A 21,598-nucleotide genomic window follows, 5' to 3' on the forward strand; every position below is an offset into this window, starting at 1 on the left:
ACAAAATAGATGGATGAGAACAGAGGGGGAGCCGGGCGGTGGTGGCGCATGCCTTTAATCCCAACACTTGGGAGGCAGAGACAGGAGGATTTCTGAGTTTGAGGCCAGCCTGGTCTACAGAGTGAGTTCCAGGATAGCCAGGACTACACAAAGAAACCCTGTCTCGAAAAAAAAAGAGAGAGAGAGAGAGAACAGAGGGGGAAATGTGGGTGGGGGAGGGGAAGGTGACACAGACTAAAGGTGGTGGCAGAGAAAGGAGGTGACAGGACACAGACGGTGAATAGATATCAGTGAGTGGTTGCAGGTGCTCCTCGTAGACAAGGGGGAGGGGCAGAAGGAAGCAGCAGTCGGAAGGAGCCAGCAAACGAAGGCCAAGGATGCAGCACCCACCTGGGCAGCTGAACTCGCTCTTTTGCACTTCTGCCACATTAAGGCCCCGAAGGCTGGCGGGTCCAGAGCACTGGGTGAAGAGCCCAATGGTGGGCCTCTGTCTCAGCCACTGTGAGAGCCAGCCCAGGTGACAGTCACAGAACAGATGGTTGGAGTGCAGGCGGCTAGAGGAGGAGAGCGGCTCACAGCAACAGAGCCCCACAGATCCATTAGCCAACGCCTCCCTTCCCAGGGCAGAAGGCCTCTGTGCTTGACTCAGTCCTAACTCAGGACTGCCCCCTTCTTGGCTCCCTTCTCTCCCCGCTTGCTCTATGGCCTGGCTTCAGCTCTTAGAGTTCACTCGGTCCTTTGCCCAGATCACCCACCTCAACTTCAAGGACAAAACCAAATCATTTGCTGTCCAAGGAAAAAAACCAAGCACAAGGGACTTTGGGTGCCTTTCAATTTCAAATCCCTGGCTACCCTGGCTGCCCCCCTGGGCTGTGGAGTGCAGCCCCACTCACCCCCACACCCTCTTCCCAATGTCCAGGTGACTCACAAGGTCCGAAGCTTGGGCATATGGTTGAAACTGGACACAGGGATGGTGGTGATGTTGTTGTTGTTGAGCGTCCTGAAGGGGACAGATGGACATTTAACACCTGCCCAGCAGGGATTTACAGAGACTTGTCTGCTCATATACAGTCTCTCGTGTCAACTGTGACATTTTACCTAGAGGACTACCAGCCCTGCTCTGGGTATGGAGGTAGAGGGACAGCCCAGAGCTAAGCAGATGACTGCACTCTTTCTAAGTCTTGGAGGACGGGGAACTAGAGCTGAGAAAGGCCATAGAAGAAAGGCCAGTTTACACACACCCAGGAGAGCCACTTCTTAGCCTCCATGGTGGGAAACCACCCGAACCTCCTGTTTGGGAGGATTTTACACAGCAGCTGAGGTGTGACCCTGAGCTTGACCTCCTGCACCAGCTCCCCACCCATGGCCTGCCCTGGGTTTTACTCACAGAACCTCCAGTCCCCGAAGGGCACGGAAGGCCCCTTCCTCAATGCAGCTGATCTGGTTCTTGTCCAGCTGTCTGTAAAGCAGAGGGGAGCTGTAAGGAAGGGAAGCGTTGCCCAGAGCAGGGCCTGAACATTTTGACAGAACACTCCATTATTTTCAAAGAAGAGAGTAATAGTGTCAGTCCAGAGGAACTATTAATAAAAGCCGATTTCCTCTTATTTTCAGTTAAAACAATAAATTGAAATAAAAGTCCTATTACATTCCTCTACCCAGCACTGTATCTCCCTTGGGAAGCAGGCATCTCTCCCTCACATTTTGGAGACCACCTAGAGTGTGTTGGCAGCTGACAAATGAGAGTCACCCAGGAGGAGTGGCAGCAGGGGCTGGCACACAGAGTTCTGTTGAATGCCAAGTGAGATTGGCTAGCCCTGGCTACCTGGAGCGCTGCTGTCAAGGCAAATGGAAGCTGCGATCTGAGTTCAGTGGGAAAGAATGTGCTGATCGATTACCAATGTCTGCCACAGGCATGGGAGGGGTGTGTGTGACAAGCATGCCAGGCATTTGCCGGTTCTGTTTGTAGCCAGACCTCAGGAGGTGGTAAGCCTGGACCAGAATAAATTTGAATACTAATAAACTCTTGCATTTAAACAGTACTCGACAGAGGATATGCATTTCCTCATCTCATTTCAACCTCAGAATAAGCTTGTGGGGGGCACATTGTTTTCTCAAACAATATCTGAAGGCTCTGTAATGTTAACAGACTTGCAGCAGCTTGTGCAGTATAACTAGAGGAGACTGAAACCAGCTGCTAACCTAAAAAAGCCAGAGGACACTGGAGAACTAGCGGCTGGGAAGACAGCCTGACACTCCATGGTTCATACTCCCCTCAACCCAGTCCCTAGAGCATACCCTCTGAGCACATACTGGGCTGTCACACAGAGTCCCAGTCAAGGCATGGTACTGCCTATTCCCTCTAAGGTGGCTTTTAGAACACATGGTACAGATAAGGATGTGCCAGGGTGACCATTCCAAGCCTCTACTCACAGATTTTTGAGGTCTGTGGCTCCCCGGAAAGCCTTTCTGGGCACAGCCTGGAGAGAATTCTCACTCAGGTCCCTGGGGGACAAACAAAGAAAGAGAGGGTGCCAGTCAGGGGAGTCATGGTAAGAAGAGAGGTCACTGGCCTCGTCAGTGACCCCACTCCAGAGTCTGGATGGGCTCTGGTTGCTTTGTCAACTGTGGCTGAATGAATAAATGGAAATTAAAGAGGAGCTCTCTGTCCTGACAGACACTGGGACACTGTCCCCAGTCACCTCCCCTCTGGGCAGAGGATAGTTAGAGAGAAGCTCCCAGGAGCAGTGATCAGCACTGGCAGGCCTCATGGTTGGTTGAACCCCAACTGCATAGGAGGGAGCTCCCCATGGCCCTCAGTGGCTCTGGCTTCCCCTCTTTTGCTGGTAAAGAAGCTGTGACTGTTGGAGGAGACAGAACCAAGTGGCTCACCCAGTCTTGAGCTAGATTGGCTCTGATTCCAAGTCTACTCTGGGGGATTGCAGATGGCAGAGCAAAAGAAAGCCTGGGACCCTTAGGGACGGCGCCACAAACCAAGGCTCTATGCTCACTTCCTTCAGACTGCATTCCCAGCTAGCTCCCTGCTGACCCCAGCAACTGCAGGAGAAGCCCAGGCTAGAACCCCAACTATTTCAGAACACAGATCAACTCTCTTTTTTCTCTTGTTTGTTTGTTTGTTTGTTTGTTTGTTTGTTTGTTTATGAGGCAACTTATGATACAACCATCACTGGGCAGTTGAAGGATGCTCAAGGGAATGCCAGCAGGTAGTGAGAGCCTTGTGAAAAGGAGAGACAGGACCCACCAACACTGAATGTTCGTAAACCTAGTGTTAGACCCTCGGCTACACTGTTTCCCCTGTTCTCATGTGTGAAACGCATAGGCTGGACCAAATGCTTTCTAAGCATCCCACCAGTGGGAGTCCCCACGTGTGAGGGCTCAGAGACACATGTTGAATGGAGAACCCCATCCGTTCCTGTGTTGGCGCCTAGTTACAGAAATAACGGTGCTGGGAGGTGGGGCCTGCAGGAGAGGGTGTACCAGGCACAAGCTCTCAGGAACAGGATTGGAGTCTAATAGAAAGAAGTCCCTGAGAGCTGGTGTGAAGGCCAAGCTCCTAAGGGCACTCAACCACCGGCACCTGATGAAAGGGACTCACATAGTGGACGGAGAGAACTGACTCCTGCAAATTGTCTTCTGACCTCCATGTTGTGTGCCATGGCACCAGGTACCTCTCCTCCAACACACACAGAGACACAGACATAGAGACACACAGATACACACAAATCACACACACACAGACCACCCCCACAGACATACACACAGACATACACACGGACACACACAGAGACATATACAGAGATACATAGACACACACACAGACACACACAGAGATATACACACACAGACACATAGACACACACACAGACCACCCCCACATACACACAGACACACAGATACACACAGATCACACATACAGACACATACACACACAGACATACACAGAGATACATACAGACACACACAGAGACACACACAGACACACAGAGATATACACACACAGACACATAGATACACACGCACATACAGACACACACACAGACATACACAGATACAGACAGACACACACACAGACACACAGAGATATACACACACAGACACACACAGATACACACGCACATACAGACACACAGAGAGACACACAGACACACACAGATACACACACAGACACACATAGACACAGACACATACACAGAAAGACAGACAGACACAGACACACACAGTAAATAAGTTAATGCAATGGAAAAATTGTAAAAACAAAGATGCCTCACACAGTTGCCGGCCCCACTGCTGTAAGAGGACACAATGATGTCTGATTTCTATGAATCAGAAAGCAGGCTCTTCTCACACACCAAATTTTGAATCTTGACACTGAGAACCATGAGAAATAAATTTCTGTCGTTAATAAGCCATCCAGCCTGCGGTATTTCATTACAGTAAAGTGAATAGATTCAGACATATGTTCGGTGAGGGGCTTGGCTCTTTGAGGCCCTTGAGATCCCTGAAAGGATGAACCAATGTTAACAGAGGCATCTGGGAGCTGGATAAGAAGATATGGTCAAGCCACTAGCCACTTTTGATCCACGGGAAAGCAGGGAGATAAAAAAAAGTCCGTTGTTCAGAAAAGATAAAGGCAGGAAGTTGGTGCCCTAGAGAATGTGGGGGTACGCAGGGAGGCAGCAACTCCAGGCACCCCTCAGCACAGCACAGCAAGCAGCTCACACACACACACACACACACACACACACACACACACACTCCCCCCATCCCCCAGCCTGAGAGAGAATCCCAGGCTGTTCCTCACCCCACTATCCTCTTAATCCTCTCCTCAGCCCTGCAAGAAAGGTTTGTTATGTGTATTGATTAGCCAATCAATTGAGCCCAGGCCTGTTCCAAGCAGACTTTACAGTAGCTTGCAGGGATTTACAGATCAGCAAGAGAGCAGGCGGGAGGGCTCAGCAGAGAAGAAAAACCCGCAAGGGCAGGCGCTCCTGGGATTCACAGGCATAGCAGCCAGGGCAGAAGAGGGGCTCAGTGCTTCCTGAGAGGTAAGGACGGGGGATCAGCAGCACACGTGATCTACATGTCGTCTAAATGGGTCTTAATGTCAGGAGTTCAGCTATTTGGGCACTCAACTAAGACAAGAATTCTCCCAGGAGTCTTTATAAAACAAAACAAAACAAAACAAAACAAAAAAACCCCAAAACAACAACAACAACAAAAACCTGGCATCACGGCCTCAGCAGTAACACTGAATCCTTATAATAAATGGGTTTTAAATGCTTCTTATCACAGCATTGAGTCAAAGTGTGTCTCGGGAAATCAATTCTGCAAGCACTTATACCAGGAACTCATCAGGGAAGGAGGGCAAGGAGCAGCTGGGAGGCCTGGCACAGCCTGGAACAACTGGGTCAAAGCAGAGCCTGCTAAGACTGGCCAGAGAGGTTGATGACCCAAACTTTGTGGACACTGCCCTCCAACTGAAGCTCCCATAGTACAGAGCAGAGTGGGACACTCAGAACTCTGGGATAGATGGGGAGATAACTCTGGTTGGGAAGCCCAGAGTAGTCCTGGCCACTCATTCTACAACAGCAAGTAACTCTCCTGTTTAAATGACCAAATGGGACAGTTTTCAAACCCAGAAGAAGCAGCATGAAGGCCAGCAGGAACGGCAAGTTTTAGCCAATCTCAAAAAACAAAGATTGCTGACACCAAAGGAAGGGGTGGGAAGACTTCAGGGTTCAACTGCTTCAGCTGTGCACCAGCCGTGGGCCCAGAGAACCCAAGAGGGCTTTGTAGAATGGCCGTCGTCTGCCGTGCAGGGACTGGTGAGGTCCTGTGAGTGCATGGTTTAACATTTAAACATCATTTCCATTAATCAATATTCAGGAAACGGCTTTTGTCCCTCCTTTCTCCACACAGCTTCACAGTTGTTTCCAGAATGGCCACTAGGGTGCGCCAGAAGCCTTCCCTGTATTTGATATACAGCTGCAGCGGTCCGTCTAAGCCAGGCGGTCTCACTTTTTGCTACATTTGACTTGCCTTGTGATACTTCTCTCATCTTTGTCATGTGGAAATCCCCTCAGCACAGCCTGGACCTTTCCCAGCCTTTAGCCTTCTGTCCTCAAACTCAGAGCACCCAGCCTCCCTCCATGGTGTTATCACAGGACCCTCAAAATGAGAACAACCAGACATGTATCTGAAGGATAAGAGGACCCCTGGGAGAGCAGTGCATGGTCTGGAAATTCCAACCAGAAAAGACCACATGTGCACCGGAAAGAGAAGAGAACACATGAGCAGGATGCTCATCACTGGCAGGGAGGAGAACAGAACTTGACCAGGCCAGGAAGAGGTCTCTGATAAGGGGGTCAGAGGGCACCACAAATGCTAGGAAGCCAAGGTATAGTGGAAAACACCCCCAGTGGATGCCCCTGGTGAAACATCCAGCAAGCGCTAGCTGGGCCACCTGCATTATGAGGCGTTGGGCATCCGTGCACCTAGAAAACCCTTCAGCTTTCTTATCTCTGTCTATAGACCTTTCCCCTAGTTCCCAGCTGTTCTCTCTCCTATAGATTCCTGTCTATATGCACACACACACACACACACACACACACACACACACGAGTTTCCTTTTCAGCACCAAAACACTTTTCAGTATTCAACATAGCAAAGACAAGTGTATTGGGTTGGCGTATGGATAATTAGTTACCACCCATCTATCCGTAATCCTCCAACGGCAGACATCGTTCTTGCTCCCAGTGTACTTTGGGACTGGTGTACTGCAAAGGCTTTGTAACCATAACTGAACTGAACTGATGAGGAAACACAATGACCCTCCCACGTCCTGGCCAGAGCAAGGGATCGGCACAGGATACAGCTCCAGGGAGGCAGACATGGGGCAGGTAGGAGTCTCTGCACTCCTGGAGCCTCCAGTGTCTGTTCTGATCTGTCATGCAGATGCCTCCTAAAAGGCAAAGCAGCACTGAACAAGAAGCTGGTCTTGTGGATGATGTCATCTTGACTCTGCTTCGCTTCCCATATCCAGATGGAACACTGTGCATCTAGCAAGGGGTCTGGGCAGCCGCTGGTGGATGTAAGAGTCTATCCTAGGAACCTTTAGAGAATCTGTTCTAAGAAGTATCCCACCCACAAGGGCCAAGGACTCTGAGGATGCAGATTTCTACCCCAGTCATTCTCCAGTGGGTATAGGATCCCTTCTGCCTGTCCCTGACTTAGGCACTCTCCCCAAGTGCCTGTTACAGCCATATCCCACACTCTGACAAGCAGGGGAGCCAAGGTCAGGACCCCATGTTCTTACTGCTAATCCCCATTACGCTCTAACCTCTAACTGGTCTCAGCAGGCACACTGCCTCTGAGGGGATTAGTGGGGCCCAGTTGAGGCAAGGCGTTGGGCACCAGCCAAGGCCATGCTGGGCTCTGACATGGATCTGCTGCCCCACTGCAAAGCTCTTTCAAGCCGCAGGGAGGTTCAGCACAGCACAGTGTTCCAGGGCACCTTATCCGTGGCTTTCTGGTCATCAGACTGCTGGACCGTAGACCTGGGCCTGAAGTACAGCAAGCCAGCCCTGCATGCACTGAGCTCCTTGTGCAAGTATTTGATCCCAGGAGTGTGTAGGGGGTTGATTGGCCTCTTCTTCAGAAAGCACGAGTGGCTGTTATCCTGTTATCGTCGGAGCAGAGGCATGGGAGCGCTCAGCCAACTCTGTTATTAGGTCATGGTCTGTGGGGCTCTGTGAGAAGAGCATGGAGCCCCGGGTTTGGGGATCACCGAGGGCTCCAGGTGGCTTCCTACTAGTTTGACCTGGACTCCAGTCAAGACCCACAAGGAAGTTTTCAGTGTCTGTGGGTGTGTGCCACTCACTCAGCCAGCCACGGTTCCTGCATACAGCATCATCTCACACTGTTACATGGAGGCGATCAACTACCAGGAACCCAGAGCAATGGCTACACAGGCTGCCCCTGGTACCTGGGCCTTTGTGTCCCTGGACAGATAGGGTTTTGCCTTTAGCAAGGTCTGTAGCAAACTAGAGCAGATTAGAGTTGAAGAACTACATCTGGTAAAGAAGTACAAATGCTCTGATGTCCCCACCTAGTGATGAAGCAGACTGCAGCTACTGTGCCCAGACATCACTTCAAAGCAGCCGGGTTCCAACACCTCTGCTTTAGTGAGGGAGAAAGAAAAACAGCTCCGGACTTCTCTCCTGAGGCACAGGCTGCTGTGCAGGAATAGGAGAGACTCACAGAGATTCACAGAGATTCACCAGCTTCTTCATTCACTCTGCAGGCCTTTCCTGTAATGCAGCTGGGGTTGGGAGCAGGGGAGACACAGCCCAGCTCTGTTTAGCACAAGCCCACCTTTGGGTGTCTGGAGGTACAGGCCACACACTCACTACTCACCAAGGAACTTGTTCTTACAATGGGAGGGAGCCCCAACCTATAGAATTGTGCATGTAGTCACGGGCATTCCAAACGCCAAGCTCCTGGGGTAGTTTGGACATCGACACCATAGAGTAGCTGGTTTGAGTCTTTCTTCTTGTTCCCTCCTGTTTTCTGAGGGCCCAATGGGCTCAGACACTAGCATCAGCAGAAACCTCCATCCCTGCCCCACCCCCTGGGGCCACCAGCTCTCCTGTGCAGCTTTCAGGCATATCTGCCCACCCCACCCAACTATCAATTCTGCAAAAACCTCACCAAACAAAGGACTCAGTGGCCTGGTTAGTTATACCATAAACCATCCTGTGACACTGACTTGACATTGGGTTGTTTGCTGGGCAGCTGTGAACATCAACTTCCACAAAAGAAAACACTCTAAAAGACACACACACACACACACACACACACACACAGAGCAGCAGCAGCAGCAGCAGCAGCAGCTTTCTCTCATAAGCTAACTGGCTCAGTCAAGGCAAGGTGGCTCTGAGGTTGGAGTCCCACTCAACTGAAGGAAACCCAGGACACAAAACTGCTTCATCCTATAATTCTGTTGACAGAAAGTGGCAAGCTTGGGTCCCAACCATATGGTGAGAGCACAGTTCCAGGAGTTGAGGGTGGATGATAAGGTGGCTGGGAGAGACAGGACATCTCCATCGGGATTGGTCAAGGCTACTCTACCAGATGGGGAAAGGCTGAACTGGGAAGTGGGTGCCGAGGTCAGTGGCACGAGATGGGTTTCTGCTATCAAACTCCATAGTTAGGTTCCTCAGTATCCTGAAGAATGGGCACCATGCTGGGCTCCAGGCATGTGACCTCCCAGTCACACAGGAGGATAGGAACTCGGCACAGGGACCTCAGAAAATCAAGGCCAAGGGAAGAGAGGGTGGGGGTGAGAATGGGACCCTCTGGCTGAAGTCTGCCTGCCTTTCTCACCGTGTTTCAGGAGGGAATGAAGACGGCCTCTGGGTTGTGTTATGAAGTAAGAGGAAATCAGAAGAAAGGCTTTAAAAATGAAGACAGGGTAAACTATCAAATAAGGGAACACAGGCCAGGCACGGAGGCACACACCTTTGACCCTAGCACTTGGGAGGCAGAGGCAGGTACAACTCTATAAGTTTGAGGCTAGCCTGGTCTATATAGCCAGATCCAGGGCAAGGCTACATAGTAAGATCCTGTCTCCAAAAAGGGTGGGAGACACCTGCTCTGCATGGGCCCTGGGGTTGTTATAGTCAAGCATTGAGTGAGGTCAAGCATTGGTTGGTTCTGAAACTAAGCTAATAGTCTGTCCATTCACCCATCTGTCACCCCCCTAACCCCACTCTGCGGTCTCCACAAAGAGAAGGCTGTAATGAGGAGGAGCAAGGCTCTCACCTGTATCCTCAGAGGAGTCTGGAGGACACAGGTCACCTCTCCAAGGCCAAGTCCCAGATCAGCCAGTCAAGGGACCAATACCTTTCTTTGTTGTCTTTAACACTGATTTGTTGTTGTTGTTTGGTTTGGTTTGGTTTTTTGTTTTATTTTAACATTGTTAAACAAGAGCTGTTCCCCTTGTCATGTGGCCTAGGGACTCCTGGTTGCTTGCCCTAGCGCCCTATAGCTACAGTGGTAAGCTGGAGGCAGGTTCATCTTAGTCCAAACACCAAGAGCTGGGGCAGAGAGCAACAAAGCTGGACTTCAATACTGTGAGAAACACAAGCCAGGAGACGCCCAGAGAGTTAAAGAAAGCAGTCAGTTTGACGAATCGATCTTTGGACAAATCAGCCAACCCAAGAATTGCCTTTGGCAAATTGGCTTTTAGCAAAATGACATTTGGTAGATTGTTCTGTTTCTGACACATCGATGCTTTTACAGGGCAATTATGCGCACACTCCCAGCCTGGCACCAGGGCACAGAAACCGTTCTGCAGATGGTCGACCCACCCACCTCACACACTGCTCAGTGCTTAGATGAGCTGAGCCAATGTGGGGGGTTTTGAAAATGGAAGAAGGCTCACACTGTCCAGCCTGCAGACCCCTTCCTGTTCCCTCTTCCTTCACTCAGCCCATTTTGACAGAGAGAGCAGATTCTTTGGATGGCACCGGGGCGGGGAAGCAGGGGTTAATGCAGTTTTTGAAGAAAGCCAAGGGAAGGAGCAACCGGGCTCAGTAAGGAGAAACTACGCTGTGCTGAGGGAGGAGACTCTGCACCAGGCAGGTGGCCAAGCTGCAGCAGCTGACAGTCTGCGCTTCTTCGGGAAGAAGTTGGGACTCTGGCCAGTGTGGCGGGGCAGCCAACGCCAGCCAGGACAGATGTCGTGGAAGGAACAGCCTACCAGGGAGGCCGGTGAGCACCACTGAGCTCTGAAGCATTTATATTTCTCTCATCCTGCTTACCCTTAGTATGTTTATTTAAAGCCATGCCCCACTGCTCCCTGCTCCTGTAGAAGAGCAGAGTCCCTAACAGAACCTTGACGTCAGGAGCATCTCAGGCAGAAAGTTGGACCTGCAATTGTAACCCTGATCCCCTCAACATGACACCGAAGGGAACCCTTGGAGAAGGAAAACACCTAGCCATCACCAGGTGACACACAACCATCCCACCACAGGAGCAAATATCTGCCCTCTAAAACCCAGAGTGACCAGGAGAGCTCCAGCGGGCTGTGCGGGGAGCTGTCCCTGGTCCTGAACCCCAGAGCGTCCTCTGCTTACACGCCTTGGATCTCAGCCACTCTCAACCTTCCATGTCTAGTCCAGACCCAGTTCAATCAGCACTTGTTCTTTTCCCCAAACCCACAGAGATTCCAGCTCGTAACATGCACTAGGCGTCTGGGAAGTGCTAGGTGACCCTGAGTCTCAGGACAGACATGTGTGGAACACAATCCACATCACTATTTCTTTTAGGGGCGGGGTGCAACTCTGACCTGGGCCTCCGCCATTGAGGCTAGATCTTCCCGCTTGTCTGTCCAGATGCAGGCAGTGCAAGCAGGTGGTGAGATGGTATCTGGCATGCTCCAGACATGGAGGACCTTGCTCATGGTCATGGCTGTCCCCCCTTCTGTCAGTGCCGATGATGATAACTGTGTCACCTGTGGCTTCTATTATGTGTCTGGGACTGTGCCACATGGTTCATGTTTTATAGACACATCCTTTTTAATTCTTGGAATGTTTTACAAAAACATCCCCCTCACGACTCTATGGGATTTGAGAGTGAGTGAGAATGTGCAGGCTGTGGGAAATCGCTCATTCCTTCCCCCTGGGGTTGTAACTGGAATCTCATGTAGGCTGCACTTTATTTTGCTTTTTTGGTTTGGGGAATCCAATCCATAAGCACACAAAGCAAGAATTTTGATACTGAGATAAACACACAGACCTAACAGTGGTGTTTTAGTTAATTAATTAATTTTTGTTTTCTATTTGGTTTGGTTTGTTTAGAGACAGTGTCTCTCTCTGTCTTAAGCTAGCCCCAATCCCATGATCCTCAGCTTTGATTTCCTGGGTGCTAGAACTACAGACATGTGTTACAACAATGGTTTAAAATATTTTTAAGGACTAGTACATGTAGTTCAGGTTGGTCTTGAACTTCTGACCCTCCTGACTGCTAAGATCACAGACTTGTACTGCCAGCCTAGTTTATCCAGTGCTGTGACCAACCCAGAGGACATTGTGAATACTAAGTGAGCAGTCTACCAACTGAGCTATGCCCCCAGCACCTTAAAGTTTATTTACTTTACTTTTTAGGTTTTTGAGACAGGTCTCTCTATGTGGTCCTAAAGCTCACTATGTAAATCAGGATGACCTCAAACTCACAGAGATCCTCCTGCTCTGCCTCTCGGGTGCTGGGATTAAAGGCATGCCCAGGCTTTAAAGTTTATTTTTTAAAAAGGGTATTGGCACCATGTCTATTTTCCAGGTACTGTAATAGAGACATGGAAACCTTTCCAGGCTGTCTGACTGCACTGTCTACAAGCTAACTCACTCTATGATACTGGCTCAGCACACTAGAATCATCAGAGTGATGGACAGGAGTGTGGGGAAGCTTACACACACACACACACACACACACACATACACACACACACACACACACACACACACACACACACGTCAGTGGTGACAGATGAACTTGGAGGTAGGAGGTGAAACCCAAGGTCGTCATAACGTTGACACTAAGCCATCAGCACAAGGTCACATTGTACTCAAGACCCCCTGTTTTATAACCTGGGTAATTATATAATACACTTTAGACATATTCTTATCAAAAAAAAAAAATGGCATGAGAATCACTAAGCAACTGTGCCAACCGAGAGCAGAGTGTTAGTCACTACTTAGAATGAGCATCGTCTAGGGACTTCTTGCTGCCCCGGATCTGTCACTCCTTCTAAACCCCTGTGGGTTTTAAAGACTAAGAGGTAAGCTGTGGTAAAGGTTTCTGGGGTAAAGGGCTTCAGCTGACAGCCTGTTTCAGACACATAACCACACTCTTAGCATGAACACGTGATAGGGAAGTGTCCAGGGTGATGCACAGCTGCCAGTCACTACTTTCTCTGAGTCTCTGGCCCCGTACCTCAATTCAAGACACTACTTCAGAGGCCCCCACAGAATAAATGACACCAGGGCTCCTGTGTCCGGTCCCCATGAGTTGTGCAAATGATGGTTACCTCTGGGAAAGCTTAACAGAGTGGACCCCTAACCTTCTAGAGATGGCTAGTTTTGATTGACAACTCAATTAGATTAAGAAGCAGGCAAGGCCAGGTATCCTCTTATTCTCATGCTGAACCATGGGAGTAGCTAAGAGGCCAAAGTAAAGTTTGGCACAGGACCAGTAAGTAAACCCCAAACTGAACCCAGAGTCCCAGGCCAGAATCCCCCAGTTATCAGACAGAACGGCAGGAAATGATGGCTGCAGCCGTGGGGAACAGTATCCACTCATGCATGGCATGTACAGATGCCTTCCTGTGTGAGAAGCCAAAGAAACACAGAAAGACAGAGGGAGATGGGGACAAAGGTGGGGGGGACGTTATAGTTTGGATCTGAACACTCCCTAGGGCTGTGTAAAAGGCTTTGCCATTAGCTGACAGGCCACTGAGAAGCTGAGTGTCTGACGGGTGGGTGGAGGGTGTCCTTGGAAGACACACTGGGATCTTGACTCCCCCCTCATTGTTTCCTGGCCTCCATGAGACAAGCATATCTGCTTCATGATGCCACCCCTGCCACAGGCACAGAGCCATGGGGCCATGTGACCCATCGACTGAAACCAAGAGCCCAAACAAATGCTTTTTAATTTCTTAAGCTATTTTGTCACGGTGATGGAAAGCTGACCGACAGAAAATTGGATGGAAAAGAGTGAAGACGGAGAGGAAGCTGGGAGAGAGAGGAGCCTGATGAGAGATGTCTGAGAGAGACCCCCAGAGTCCCCTCCAACCCCACCCCTGGAGTTGGAGATGAGGAACCACAGATGTGCAAATGAAAACCACAGCGTGTGGCTGCTAAGCCCTGGGCTTACTCTGGCTCACTCGGGATGGGAGGGTTGCATCCCAGACTCCTCTGGGCCTGCCAGGCTGAAGGGGATAATTTGCCTGTGGCCAGAGGTGTCAGGCTCTGGTGATGAGTGTGAAGCCTGCGGCTGATCTGCCTCTTGCTCAAGCAGAGGTGGGAATGAGAATTGGCCTTGAGCTCCTCTCAGAATCAACTCTCCACCAGGGTCATCTTATCCCCACTCACTGGTAAGGGACACCTCCAGAATGAGGAGCAGTGGCCTGAGGGGCTGTGGACAGTGAGGGGGCTGGAGCCCAAAGGGACAACCCATTCTCATGGCGATGGGAGGCTCTGGGGACAAAGCTCCCATTATCCTGCATACCACAAACCCAACAAGGTTATGTCTCAGGCTGAATCCTGGCTCTGCTCCTTGCCAGCTCAGTGGTTCTGTACCTCCCGTTCTTATCTAAAATGGGAATAACAAGTAATCAGGGACCATTAAGCATACGTGGTGAGTGTGTGCGTGAAAGCATGCTCACCCAGCCTGCCAGCTCAACAATGCTGTCCTTGCTGTTGCTGATCGCATCCAAATGTTAGCGTGGCCAGGCCAGGGAAGGTGGTAACCCAAGTAATGGGCAATGGTTCAGTCTGGGGAAAACCAAAAACCATCAAGATGTCAGAAATGCATGTATACCAATCAGGAAGCAGAGCAAGGTAGTGCCACAGAAAGAGACAGGGAAGGACAGTTACTGTCATCAGAGTGACTTGGGAGGGGGTTCCAGATCTGTGTGAGGAAGAAGGAGCCTCACAGAGAACCAGGAGAAAACAGAGGGTGGGGAGTTCAGGAAGCAGAAACTGGGACTGAGCAAAGGAAGAGAGGACTGGAGCCTGGTACAAGGGCTAAGTCTCAGAGCCCAGGGTTTGCACTAGGTGGGTTGGAGTGCCTACCATCTGTGAAGCAGGAACTGTTTGACTCAGAATTGGCTACTGGCAGGTAGCTACCCTGTGTTGTGGTCAGTCAGTCACACCCTCTTAACTAGAAAGTGCATGTTTATGGTAGGGAAACTGAGGCACAGAGCTGTTGCAGGGTGGGTGATTGCAGGGGCAGCTATGCCAGCAGTCCTCACAGAGGCTAATTCGTGTGCTCAGCAGGTGTGTGCATGCTCTCTCTGTGTCTCTCTGTCTCTCTCTGTGTCTCTCTGTGTCTCTCTGTGTCTCTGTCTCTGTCTCTGTCTCTCTCTCTCTCTCTCTCTCTGTGTGTGTGTGTGTGTGTGTGTGTGTGTGTGTGTGTGATCTTTCTACAAGGGCTGAGTGGCAAACCCAGGCCATCTAGCTGGAGTTAGATGAAGCCAGCCCCAAGCACATTCCCTGTCTACCAAGGCACCCAGGTTTGACTGGGGCTGCAGAGCTGCTCCAGGACCAACCCCAGTGACAGGCTTCTCAGATGGAGACTCCCTGAGAGAGGAAAGGATTCCGTCAAGTCCAAAGAGTCACTGGGGAAAACAACCTGATGACCTTCAAGGTCATACCCATATATCCCGAGGACACCCTCTTGTTCCACCAAAGCTGGCTGCGGCTTGTTGTAACTGGTATCTCTCCCATAACACAGACACATCCCTTGCAGAAAAATGAACCAGGGGTTCAGAACATGGATTTATTCTTTCCTACTTCTTGTGACCTTGAAATTCCCTCAGCAATCCCCCTGTGGGGCTTGTTCAGACATGCCCTGTGAGTCCTTCCTGCTATCTCCTCCCCTGGACAGACAAAGCCAGAAACCCTCATGGGTCCTCTTTCTTCTGTCCTGCCAACAATGCCGGAGTTCCTTGATGTTATACAGGGTGTGGCAGGGCAGAACGAAGGCAGTGTCTGATGGGAAACTACTTCCTGGGTGAGTTTTTCTCTGCAGTGAGCCAGCTTCACACTCTCACCGAACACTGTTTCTGGGCTCCTGATGGTTCTCAGGTGAGAGCTCTCAGCTTCCATATTCTGCGTGGTGTGTGTGTGTGTGTGTGTGTGTGTGTGTGTGTGTGTGTGTGTGTGTATGTGTGTGTGTGTTGCTTCTCTCCCGTGGCTTCCTCAGAGTGGGTTAAGCCAGCCTTTGGTATGTGATCCTTTCTATTTGTGCTCCTGGCTTTTTGGCAAAGGCACACCAATAGTGCCTTCCCCTCCATTCACAGGAGGGAGGGTGCAGGGCAGAAAGGGCCAAGGTAGAGAGCCGACTGCAGCCAGGCAGACTTAGCTCCAGCCCAAGGCAAGGCCCACAGCCTAACACTCCTGCATTCTGTCCTTTCCTCACAGGAAGTCTGCAGTGCCCAGAAGGCATCCGTCATTTACCCAGTGAAAGGCCAGGACCCCAAAAGATACCCCCTGTAAGGGGATTCAAGTATCAAGTTCTGGGAGAACAGCTGGGGCCAGTACCTCCAGGACCACTCCCAGGATGAACGGGGCATGTGAGAGTCAGAGAACGCTGGCCTTCAGTGTGTAAAATCCACAACTCTGAGGAACATGGTGTCCCCAAGAAGGGACATTTTGGGTAATTTATAGCCTATGAAACTGTACATGGGGCCCTGTATTGCTACATGTCCCTGCCACATGCCTGCATAAACATGGTTCTCATAGCTTTACTCTCCTGAGGATATCCCAGTCTCATGAAGTGATGACTTGAGGCCGTGTCCACCGTGGGAGTTGCAAGCTATCAGAGCATTCAATGCAGAGTTTGGTCTCCTGGCTCACAGGTCCTTAACTGAGAAGCCACTGTTGTGGACCCATGACAGTAGCACCCGTGCCAGAGATCGTCATGCATCGCACCCCAGAAAGACCCAAAGACAAAACACGTGAGGTGCGAATATGTTGAATTTTATTATAATTAATTAAACCACATTGTGTCATTCTATTGTTTATTTCTTTTCCTTAGACAGAAGGAAAAGCTTTTTATTTGATAGAATTATTTTAAATACATAAATGCAAATGAACATAATCTTGTTTTAAGTAATTCCAATGATAACTTCCTACCCTCACCCCTGTGCTCTCACTATTAAGAGAAACGGGAGAGAGGATAAAGTTCACTTGATTGAGTGCTCACCTAGCGTGTGTGAGGCTTTGGGATTAATTCGCAGCACCTCATAAACCAGCATGGTCACACAATCTCTAATCACTGCATTCAGGAGGAGGAAGAAGCAAGGGACCAGAAATTCAAGGTTATCCTCAGCTAACTAGTCGGTCTGCACTACAAAACCTACCTGAGACAGACAGAGAGAAGAGAGAAGGCTGGCTCAATGCACGTTTGCTTTCGGCCATGAGTCCTTCCTAACACAGTCACACTGTCTATGCCGTCTACGCCTTGTGCAATCTCACATCTTCAGATACCAACCCTGAGATGCTGTGTCCTAAGTGAAGGGGAGACGGATCTACTCAGGCACGGGATCTTGAGTCCCACCTACCCCAGACAGCCCTGCTGCTCCAGGTCCAATGGTCAGTAGAACATATATACAGCACACAAATACATCATATGCACACCCACTCTCACACACACACACTCAAGAACACACATGCACACCCGTACTCACACACATGCTTTTGTGCGCGCACACATACGCACATGCACACACACACACATCTCATACACACTCATACACACTCAACACAGTCACATGCACACACCTCACACACACCTCACACACACTCATACACACACTCATGTGCACACACTCATACTCATGCACACTCAAACACACACACATACACACGCATGGACTCTCACACATACACACGCTCACGCACACATGCACACATTCTCTTTCTCACACACACACCACCACGGGGTGCCAGACCCACTCTGTTTTCTCAGCCTTGCTGGACCCACTCTAAGGTCGGGCTCCTTTAGCATCTCAGCCCAGCAGATAAGCAACCCAACAGTGGATCAAGAGCCCAGCCAGCTGCATCCTCGCTCTTCCCTTTCCAAACAAAAACTGAGATACCACGTATTTTTCCTTGAATCACAGAAAAGCTGAGAAAAGAAAACAAGCATTTCCTCCCCTCCCTCTGCCTCCCCCACACTTGTGGCAGCCTGGTTCCCAGCATCCCTCAGCTCTCCCCGCCCCTCCCGCTGTCTAAGCTCACCTTGTGCAGGCCAGTCCTGCTACTTATTTCCCACAGCTCTGATTGAAGCTGGGATCCCGCTGACATTTACACTCCCTCGTCATCAGCTTGAAGCTTCCAGCAGCCAAGCTGAAAAGGCTTTGAGAGAGGAGCACAAGAGGGCCAGGAGAGTCAGTGCTTATACCCCTACCTCTGCTTCCTCTAGAGACACAGGGCACATCCCCAGCCTGATCACCCAGAGAATAAACACCCTTCTCTCCCAGGAACCCCAGGCCTCAGCTGTTATCTGTATCTCAAGACAGAAGCTTCTCTCCCAGAACCAGGCACCCACGTGGTGTTGGTTCAGAAAAACGCAGATGTGAACAGACCCAGAGAAGCAGGAGAATTCCATCCATTTACTTTTGTACTGAGCACGAGCTGCCAACCAACCCTTTCCTCTTCATTCGGATAAATTCAAACCACACAACCATTCATCAGTTGATCTTGCAGCCTTCCTGCTCCTCATTGGGACCAGCCCCACCCAAAGCACAGGCTCATTTGTTCCCAAGGATGCTGGGGTAGGGGACACTCAGCAAGATGCAGCCCATACCCCATCCCTGTGGAGCTGCAGAGGAATCCCCACAGAGACTGCAAGGCCCAGGCTAGCCTTGCCCCACAGGACAAGTATACCCCACACCCACTCAGGCATCAAAGGCCATGACTGTCATGACCACAGCCCCTCCTTCCTGCCCCTGCATCGATGGGCCTGAGGAAGAGCAGCCCCCAGACACTGTGCTGTTTCCATAGAAATTCCTGGTGGTGTTTCATGTCTGCCCAACAAGGGCAGAGGTCATGGGAATACATCTGGCACATTTTGAAACTCCAGTTGCAAAGGTCTCGGTCACCACTAAATAATTCACTGTTCAGTCACACGGGCAATGGCTATCCCAGAGAAAGTCCCACCAGGACAACAAACGGCAGGGTCAGTTCATTAAGACTGGGGCAGTTAAAGGCGAGAAAAAATTGTTCTTGGAAGGGGACATTTGCTGTTAGGAGCTCAGAAAGGTCACCCGCTATTTGGATTTCTTTTCTCTTTGCTTGTCAAAATGGCTTGCATTCCTTAAACAGCTATGAATACAGAAACAAAGGACCCGAAAACAAAACAACACAACACACAGCACATCCTGTCCATCTTGAGGAGACCCCGGCCAGGAAGTCTGCCGGACCTACCCCACCCTGGCCACTCACATACTTGTTGATGCCCTGTGGTATAGTTCGCAGCGCTCCTGGGTTGCCGGGACATGCTGCAGGGCAGCCATGGAGTCTGTGCCTTCTCATTTATTCCCTATTATAATGAGAGGGGAATCTGGTTTGCTCAGTGGAGTGCCTGCTACGTCCACACACAGAGTCTGCTGACCTTGTTGGGGTTATCTCTGTATTACCATTTCAAGCACCTCGGGCAGTTTTCAGTCCCATATGCAAATTCTCATCACAAATCAGCAGCCAAATGTGGAATCCAACAGCTGGATCACCACAGCTGGAGCAGCCAGCCTTGGGACCTTCCACAAAGCAGGTAGCAGCCAGAGTATATGTGGGGTACACACAGGCTCAGTCCTGTCCACAGTGCGGGGTTCTAGCCCAATCCTGGGGGGTATAGACAGAGCAGATCCCAATAGCTGTGTTCTGGAGCTCATCATGTCTCCCCTTCACAAAAGCCCAGGGGAGAACGGAGGAGGAACCTAAGACTAAGAGGTCCCCATCACTGGAGACCACATGAACAGGACAGGTCCCCACCACCTGCCTCTGTGGTTATGGGAGGCAGAGAAAAAGCTGCACCCAGGCTGAAGAGACCAGGAGATCAGGAGAAGTCAAAGATGGTACTGGGGGACACAATCTGAAGAAGGAAGAAAGGCTACCCTGAGGGAGAAGCCACCTGGCCTGGGACAGTGGTGACAACCTGCTATCTACACAGTACAGAGAACAAGCAGGAACACACGAGGCATCCTAGCCAAGGAGCCTTTCGGGGCCAGTTAGAGCCAGTGACCTTGACAACAGCTGTGGTTTTCCGGAATACTTTTTAAAGCCAAGAAAGACTGTGAAGGGTAGAGGGGAGGGGAGGGTGTGACCACCTAGGAATCTACAGCATACTCTCAACATCCATGGTGGATGGGGTTTCCAGCTTAGAGAGCAGCAGGGCCCTCAGATCCCTGAGCGAGCACTGTCAGGGGAGGAAGAGTGGAATATCCAAGGGGCAACAGATAGGGGCACTGGAGCCTGCCTGGAGTGACAAGTAGGACACCCCCTTGTTTGCTGAGCAGAAGTTCGAGGTACTAGTTCCCCAGCATGGGGTCTCTAAGGACCAAGCTGACCTGTGTAAAATGCTTAGCTCCTGCCTGGCTCTCTGTAGCCCTTGGCCACCATTAGACACCATGCTAGTGTGATCACAAACAGGGAGGCTGGGTGGGCACCTTGTCCTGGCAAGTGTTGCGTATAGGAGACACTGCGGCTTCCCCTCAGACCTTGGCCTGGGAGCCAGAGGCCAGGGGAAGAGCCGAGATTGGGGTCATGCTCATTTCTAGGAGGAGAAGCTGCAGTAGAGAGCAGGGGCAGCGTGAGGAAGGGGTCGGGCGTCAGGAAGGGTCCCAAGGCCTGTGGATGTGGAGCCTGCCGCCATTTCCCTGCATCCTACTGTTCCTATTGGAACAGCATGGCCAAGAACAGGTGAACTCAGCTGGTCATTGTCTCCTGAGAATTTACAAAAGCTAACTTGCAAAACAGAACATTGCTCTTTGGAGTGGAGGCCAGGAGACGTTACTAGAGATGTCCTATGTCTAGCAGGATGTCTGTCTGTTCGTCCATCCACCGGTCCATCTGTCTGTCTATCTGTCTTAGGCTGCCACCTCTCTGTTCCCATCCCTGTCTGTGGTCCATGCCTAGCCTGCTTTTTCTTTCCATGTGTGAGGGGCAGAGGAAGGGAAGGAACTTTCATGGTTATGCAAGGATAGCTCCCTAAGGAGAGGGCCGCTCAGGCAACCTCTTGCCTGGGGGAAGCGGGAGACACAGCAGGGCTCTGGAGTGCCTGCTGGCTGAGAAGTAGAATTCATACATGAAAATCAGGAGAAGCCAGCCCCGGGCGCCACAGCCATGGCTCTGACAGACTGACAGCTAATTAGAAAGCTCAGCTTGAACCTCACATTGAAAGCCATTTAATAATTAAATGTCTTATCTGTATTTAAAACCCCGTGACAATGTATATTTAGAGTGTGGCCAGAGAACCAATTTTCTCACTTCCAACCCCCTAAGAGACACAATATTTGAATCCCGGCATCGCCCTACATTGACAGTAAGTGACGTCGTGTCGTGTGATTTGAACTGGGAAGTGTGTTCCAGCATCAGGGGATTCTTCCTAGCACTTGGACTGAAGCAGCACAGAGACTCCCCCAACTCAGAGACATGCTTCACAAGTCACTGGGCTGGGATCTAGCAACTAGGGAGCCAGTGGAGCCCCAGCCAGGAAGTGGGGTGCAGAGGACAGTTCTCCTGGGTTCAGCTGATAAGTGTGTTGTCTGTAGAGTAGTAAATGATATGTTCACTCAGTC

At 50.6% G+C, this 21,598-nt stretch overlaps 1 protein-coding gene across 2 annotated transcripts in view; it reads right to left on the reverse strand.

Moving 5' to 3' along the window:
- Slit1 (slit guidance ligand 1) overlaps positions 1-21,598 on the reverse strand; it is a 147,140-nt gene that overhangs the window by 51,622 nt on the left and 73,920 nt on the right. For both annotated transcript variants that reach the window (XM_034504193.2, XM_076921133.1), the window contains 4 exons: positions 2,431-2,502; positions 1,388-1,459; positions 929-1,000; positions 391-554 (listed from right to left, as the gene is read on the reverse strand). In XM_034504193.2, coding sequence (XP_034360084.1) covers positions 391-554; positions 929-1,000; positions 1,388-1,459; positions 2,431-2,502 — 380 coding nt within the window. The remainder of the gene's footprint in view (positions 1-390; positions 555-928; positions 1,001-1,387; positions 1,460-2,430; positions 2,503-21,598) is intronic.

The sequence above is a fragment of the Arvicanthis niloticus genome, chromosome 1, assembly GCF_011762505.2.
Source record: "Arvicanthis niloticus isolate mArvNil1 chromosome 1, mArvNil1.pat.X, whole genome shotgun sequence".
Classification (NCBI taxonomy): domain Eukaryota; kingdom Metazoa; phylum Chordata; class Mammalia; order Rodentia; family Muridae; genus Arvicanthis; species Arvicanthis niloticus.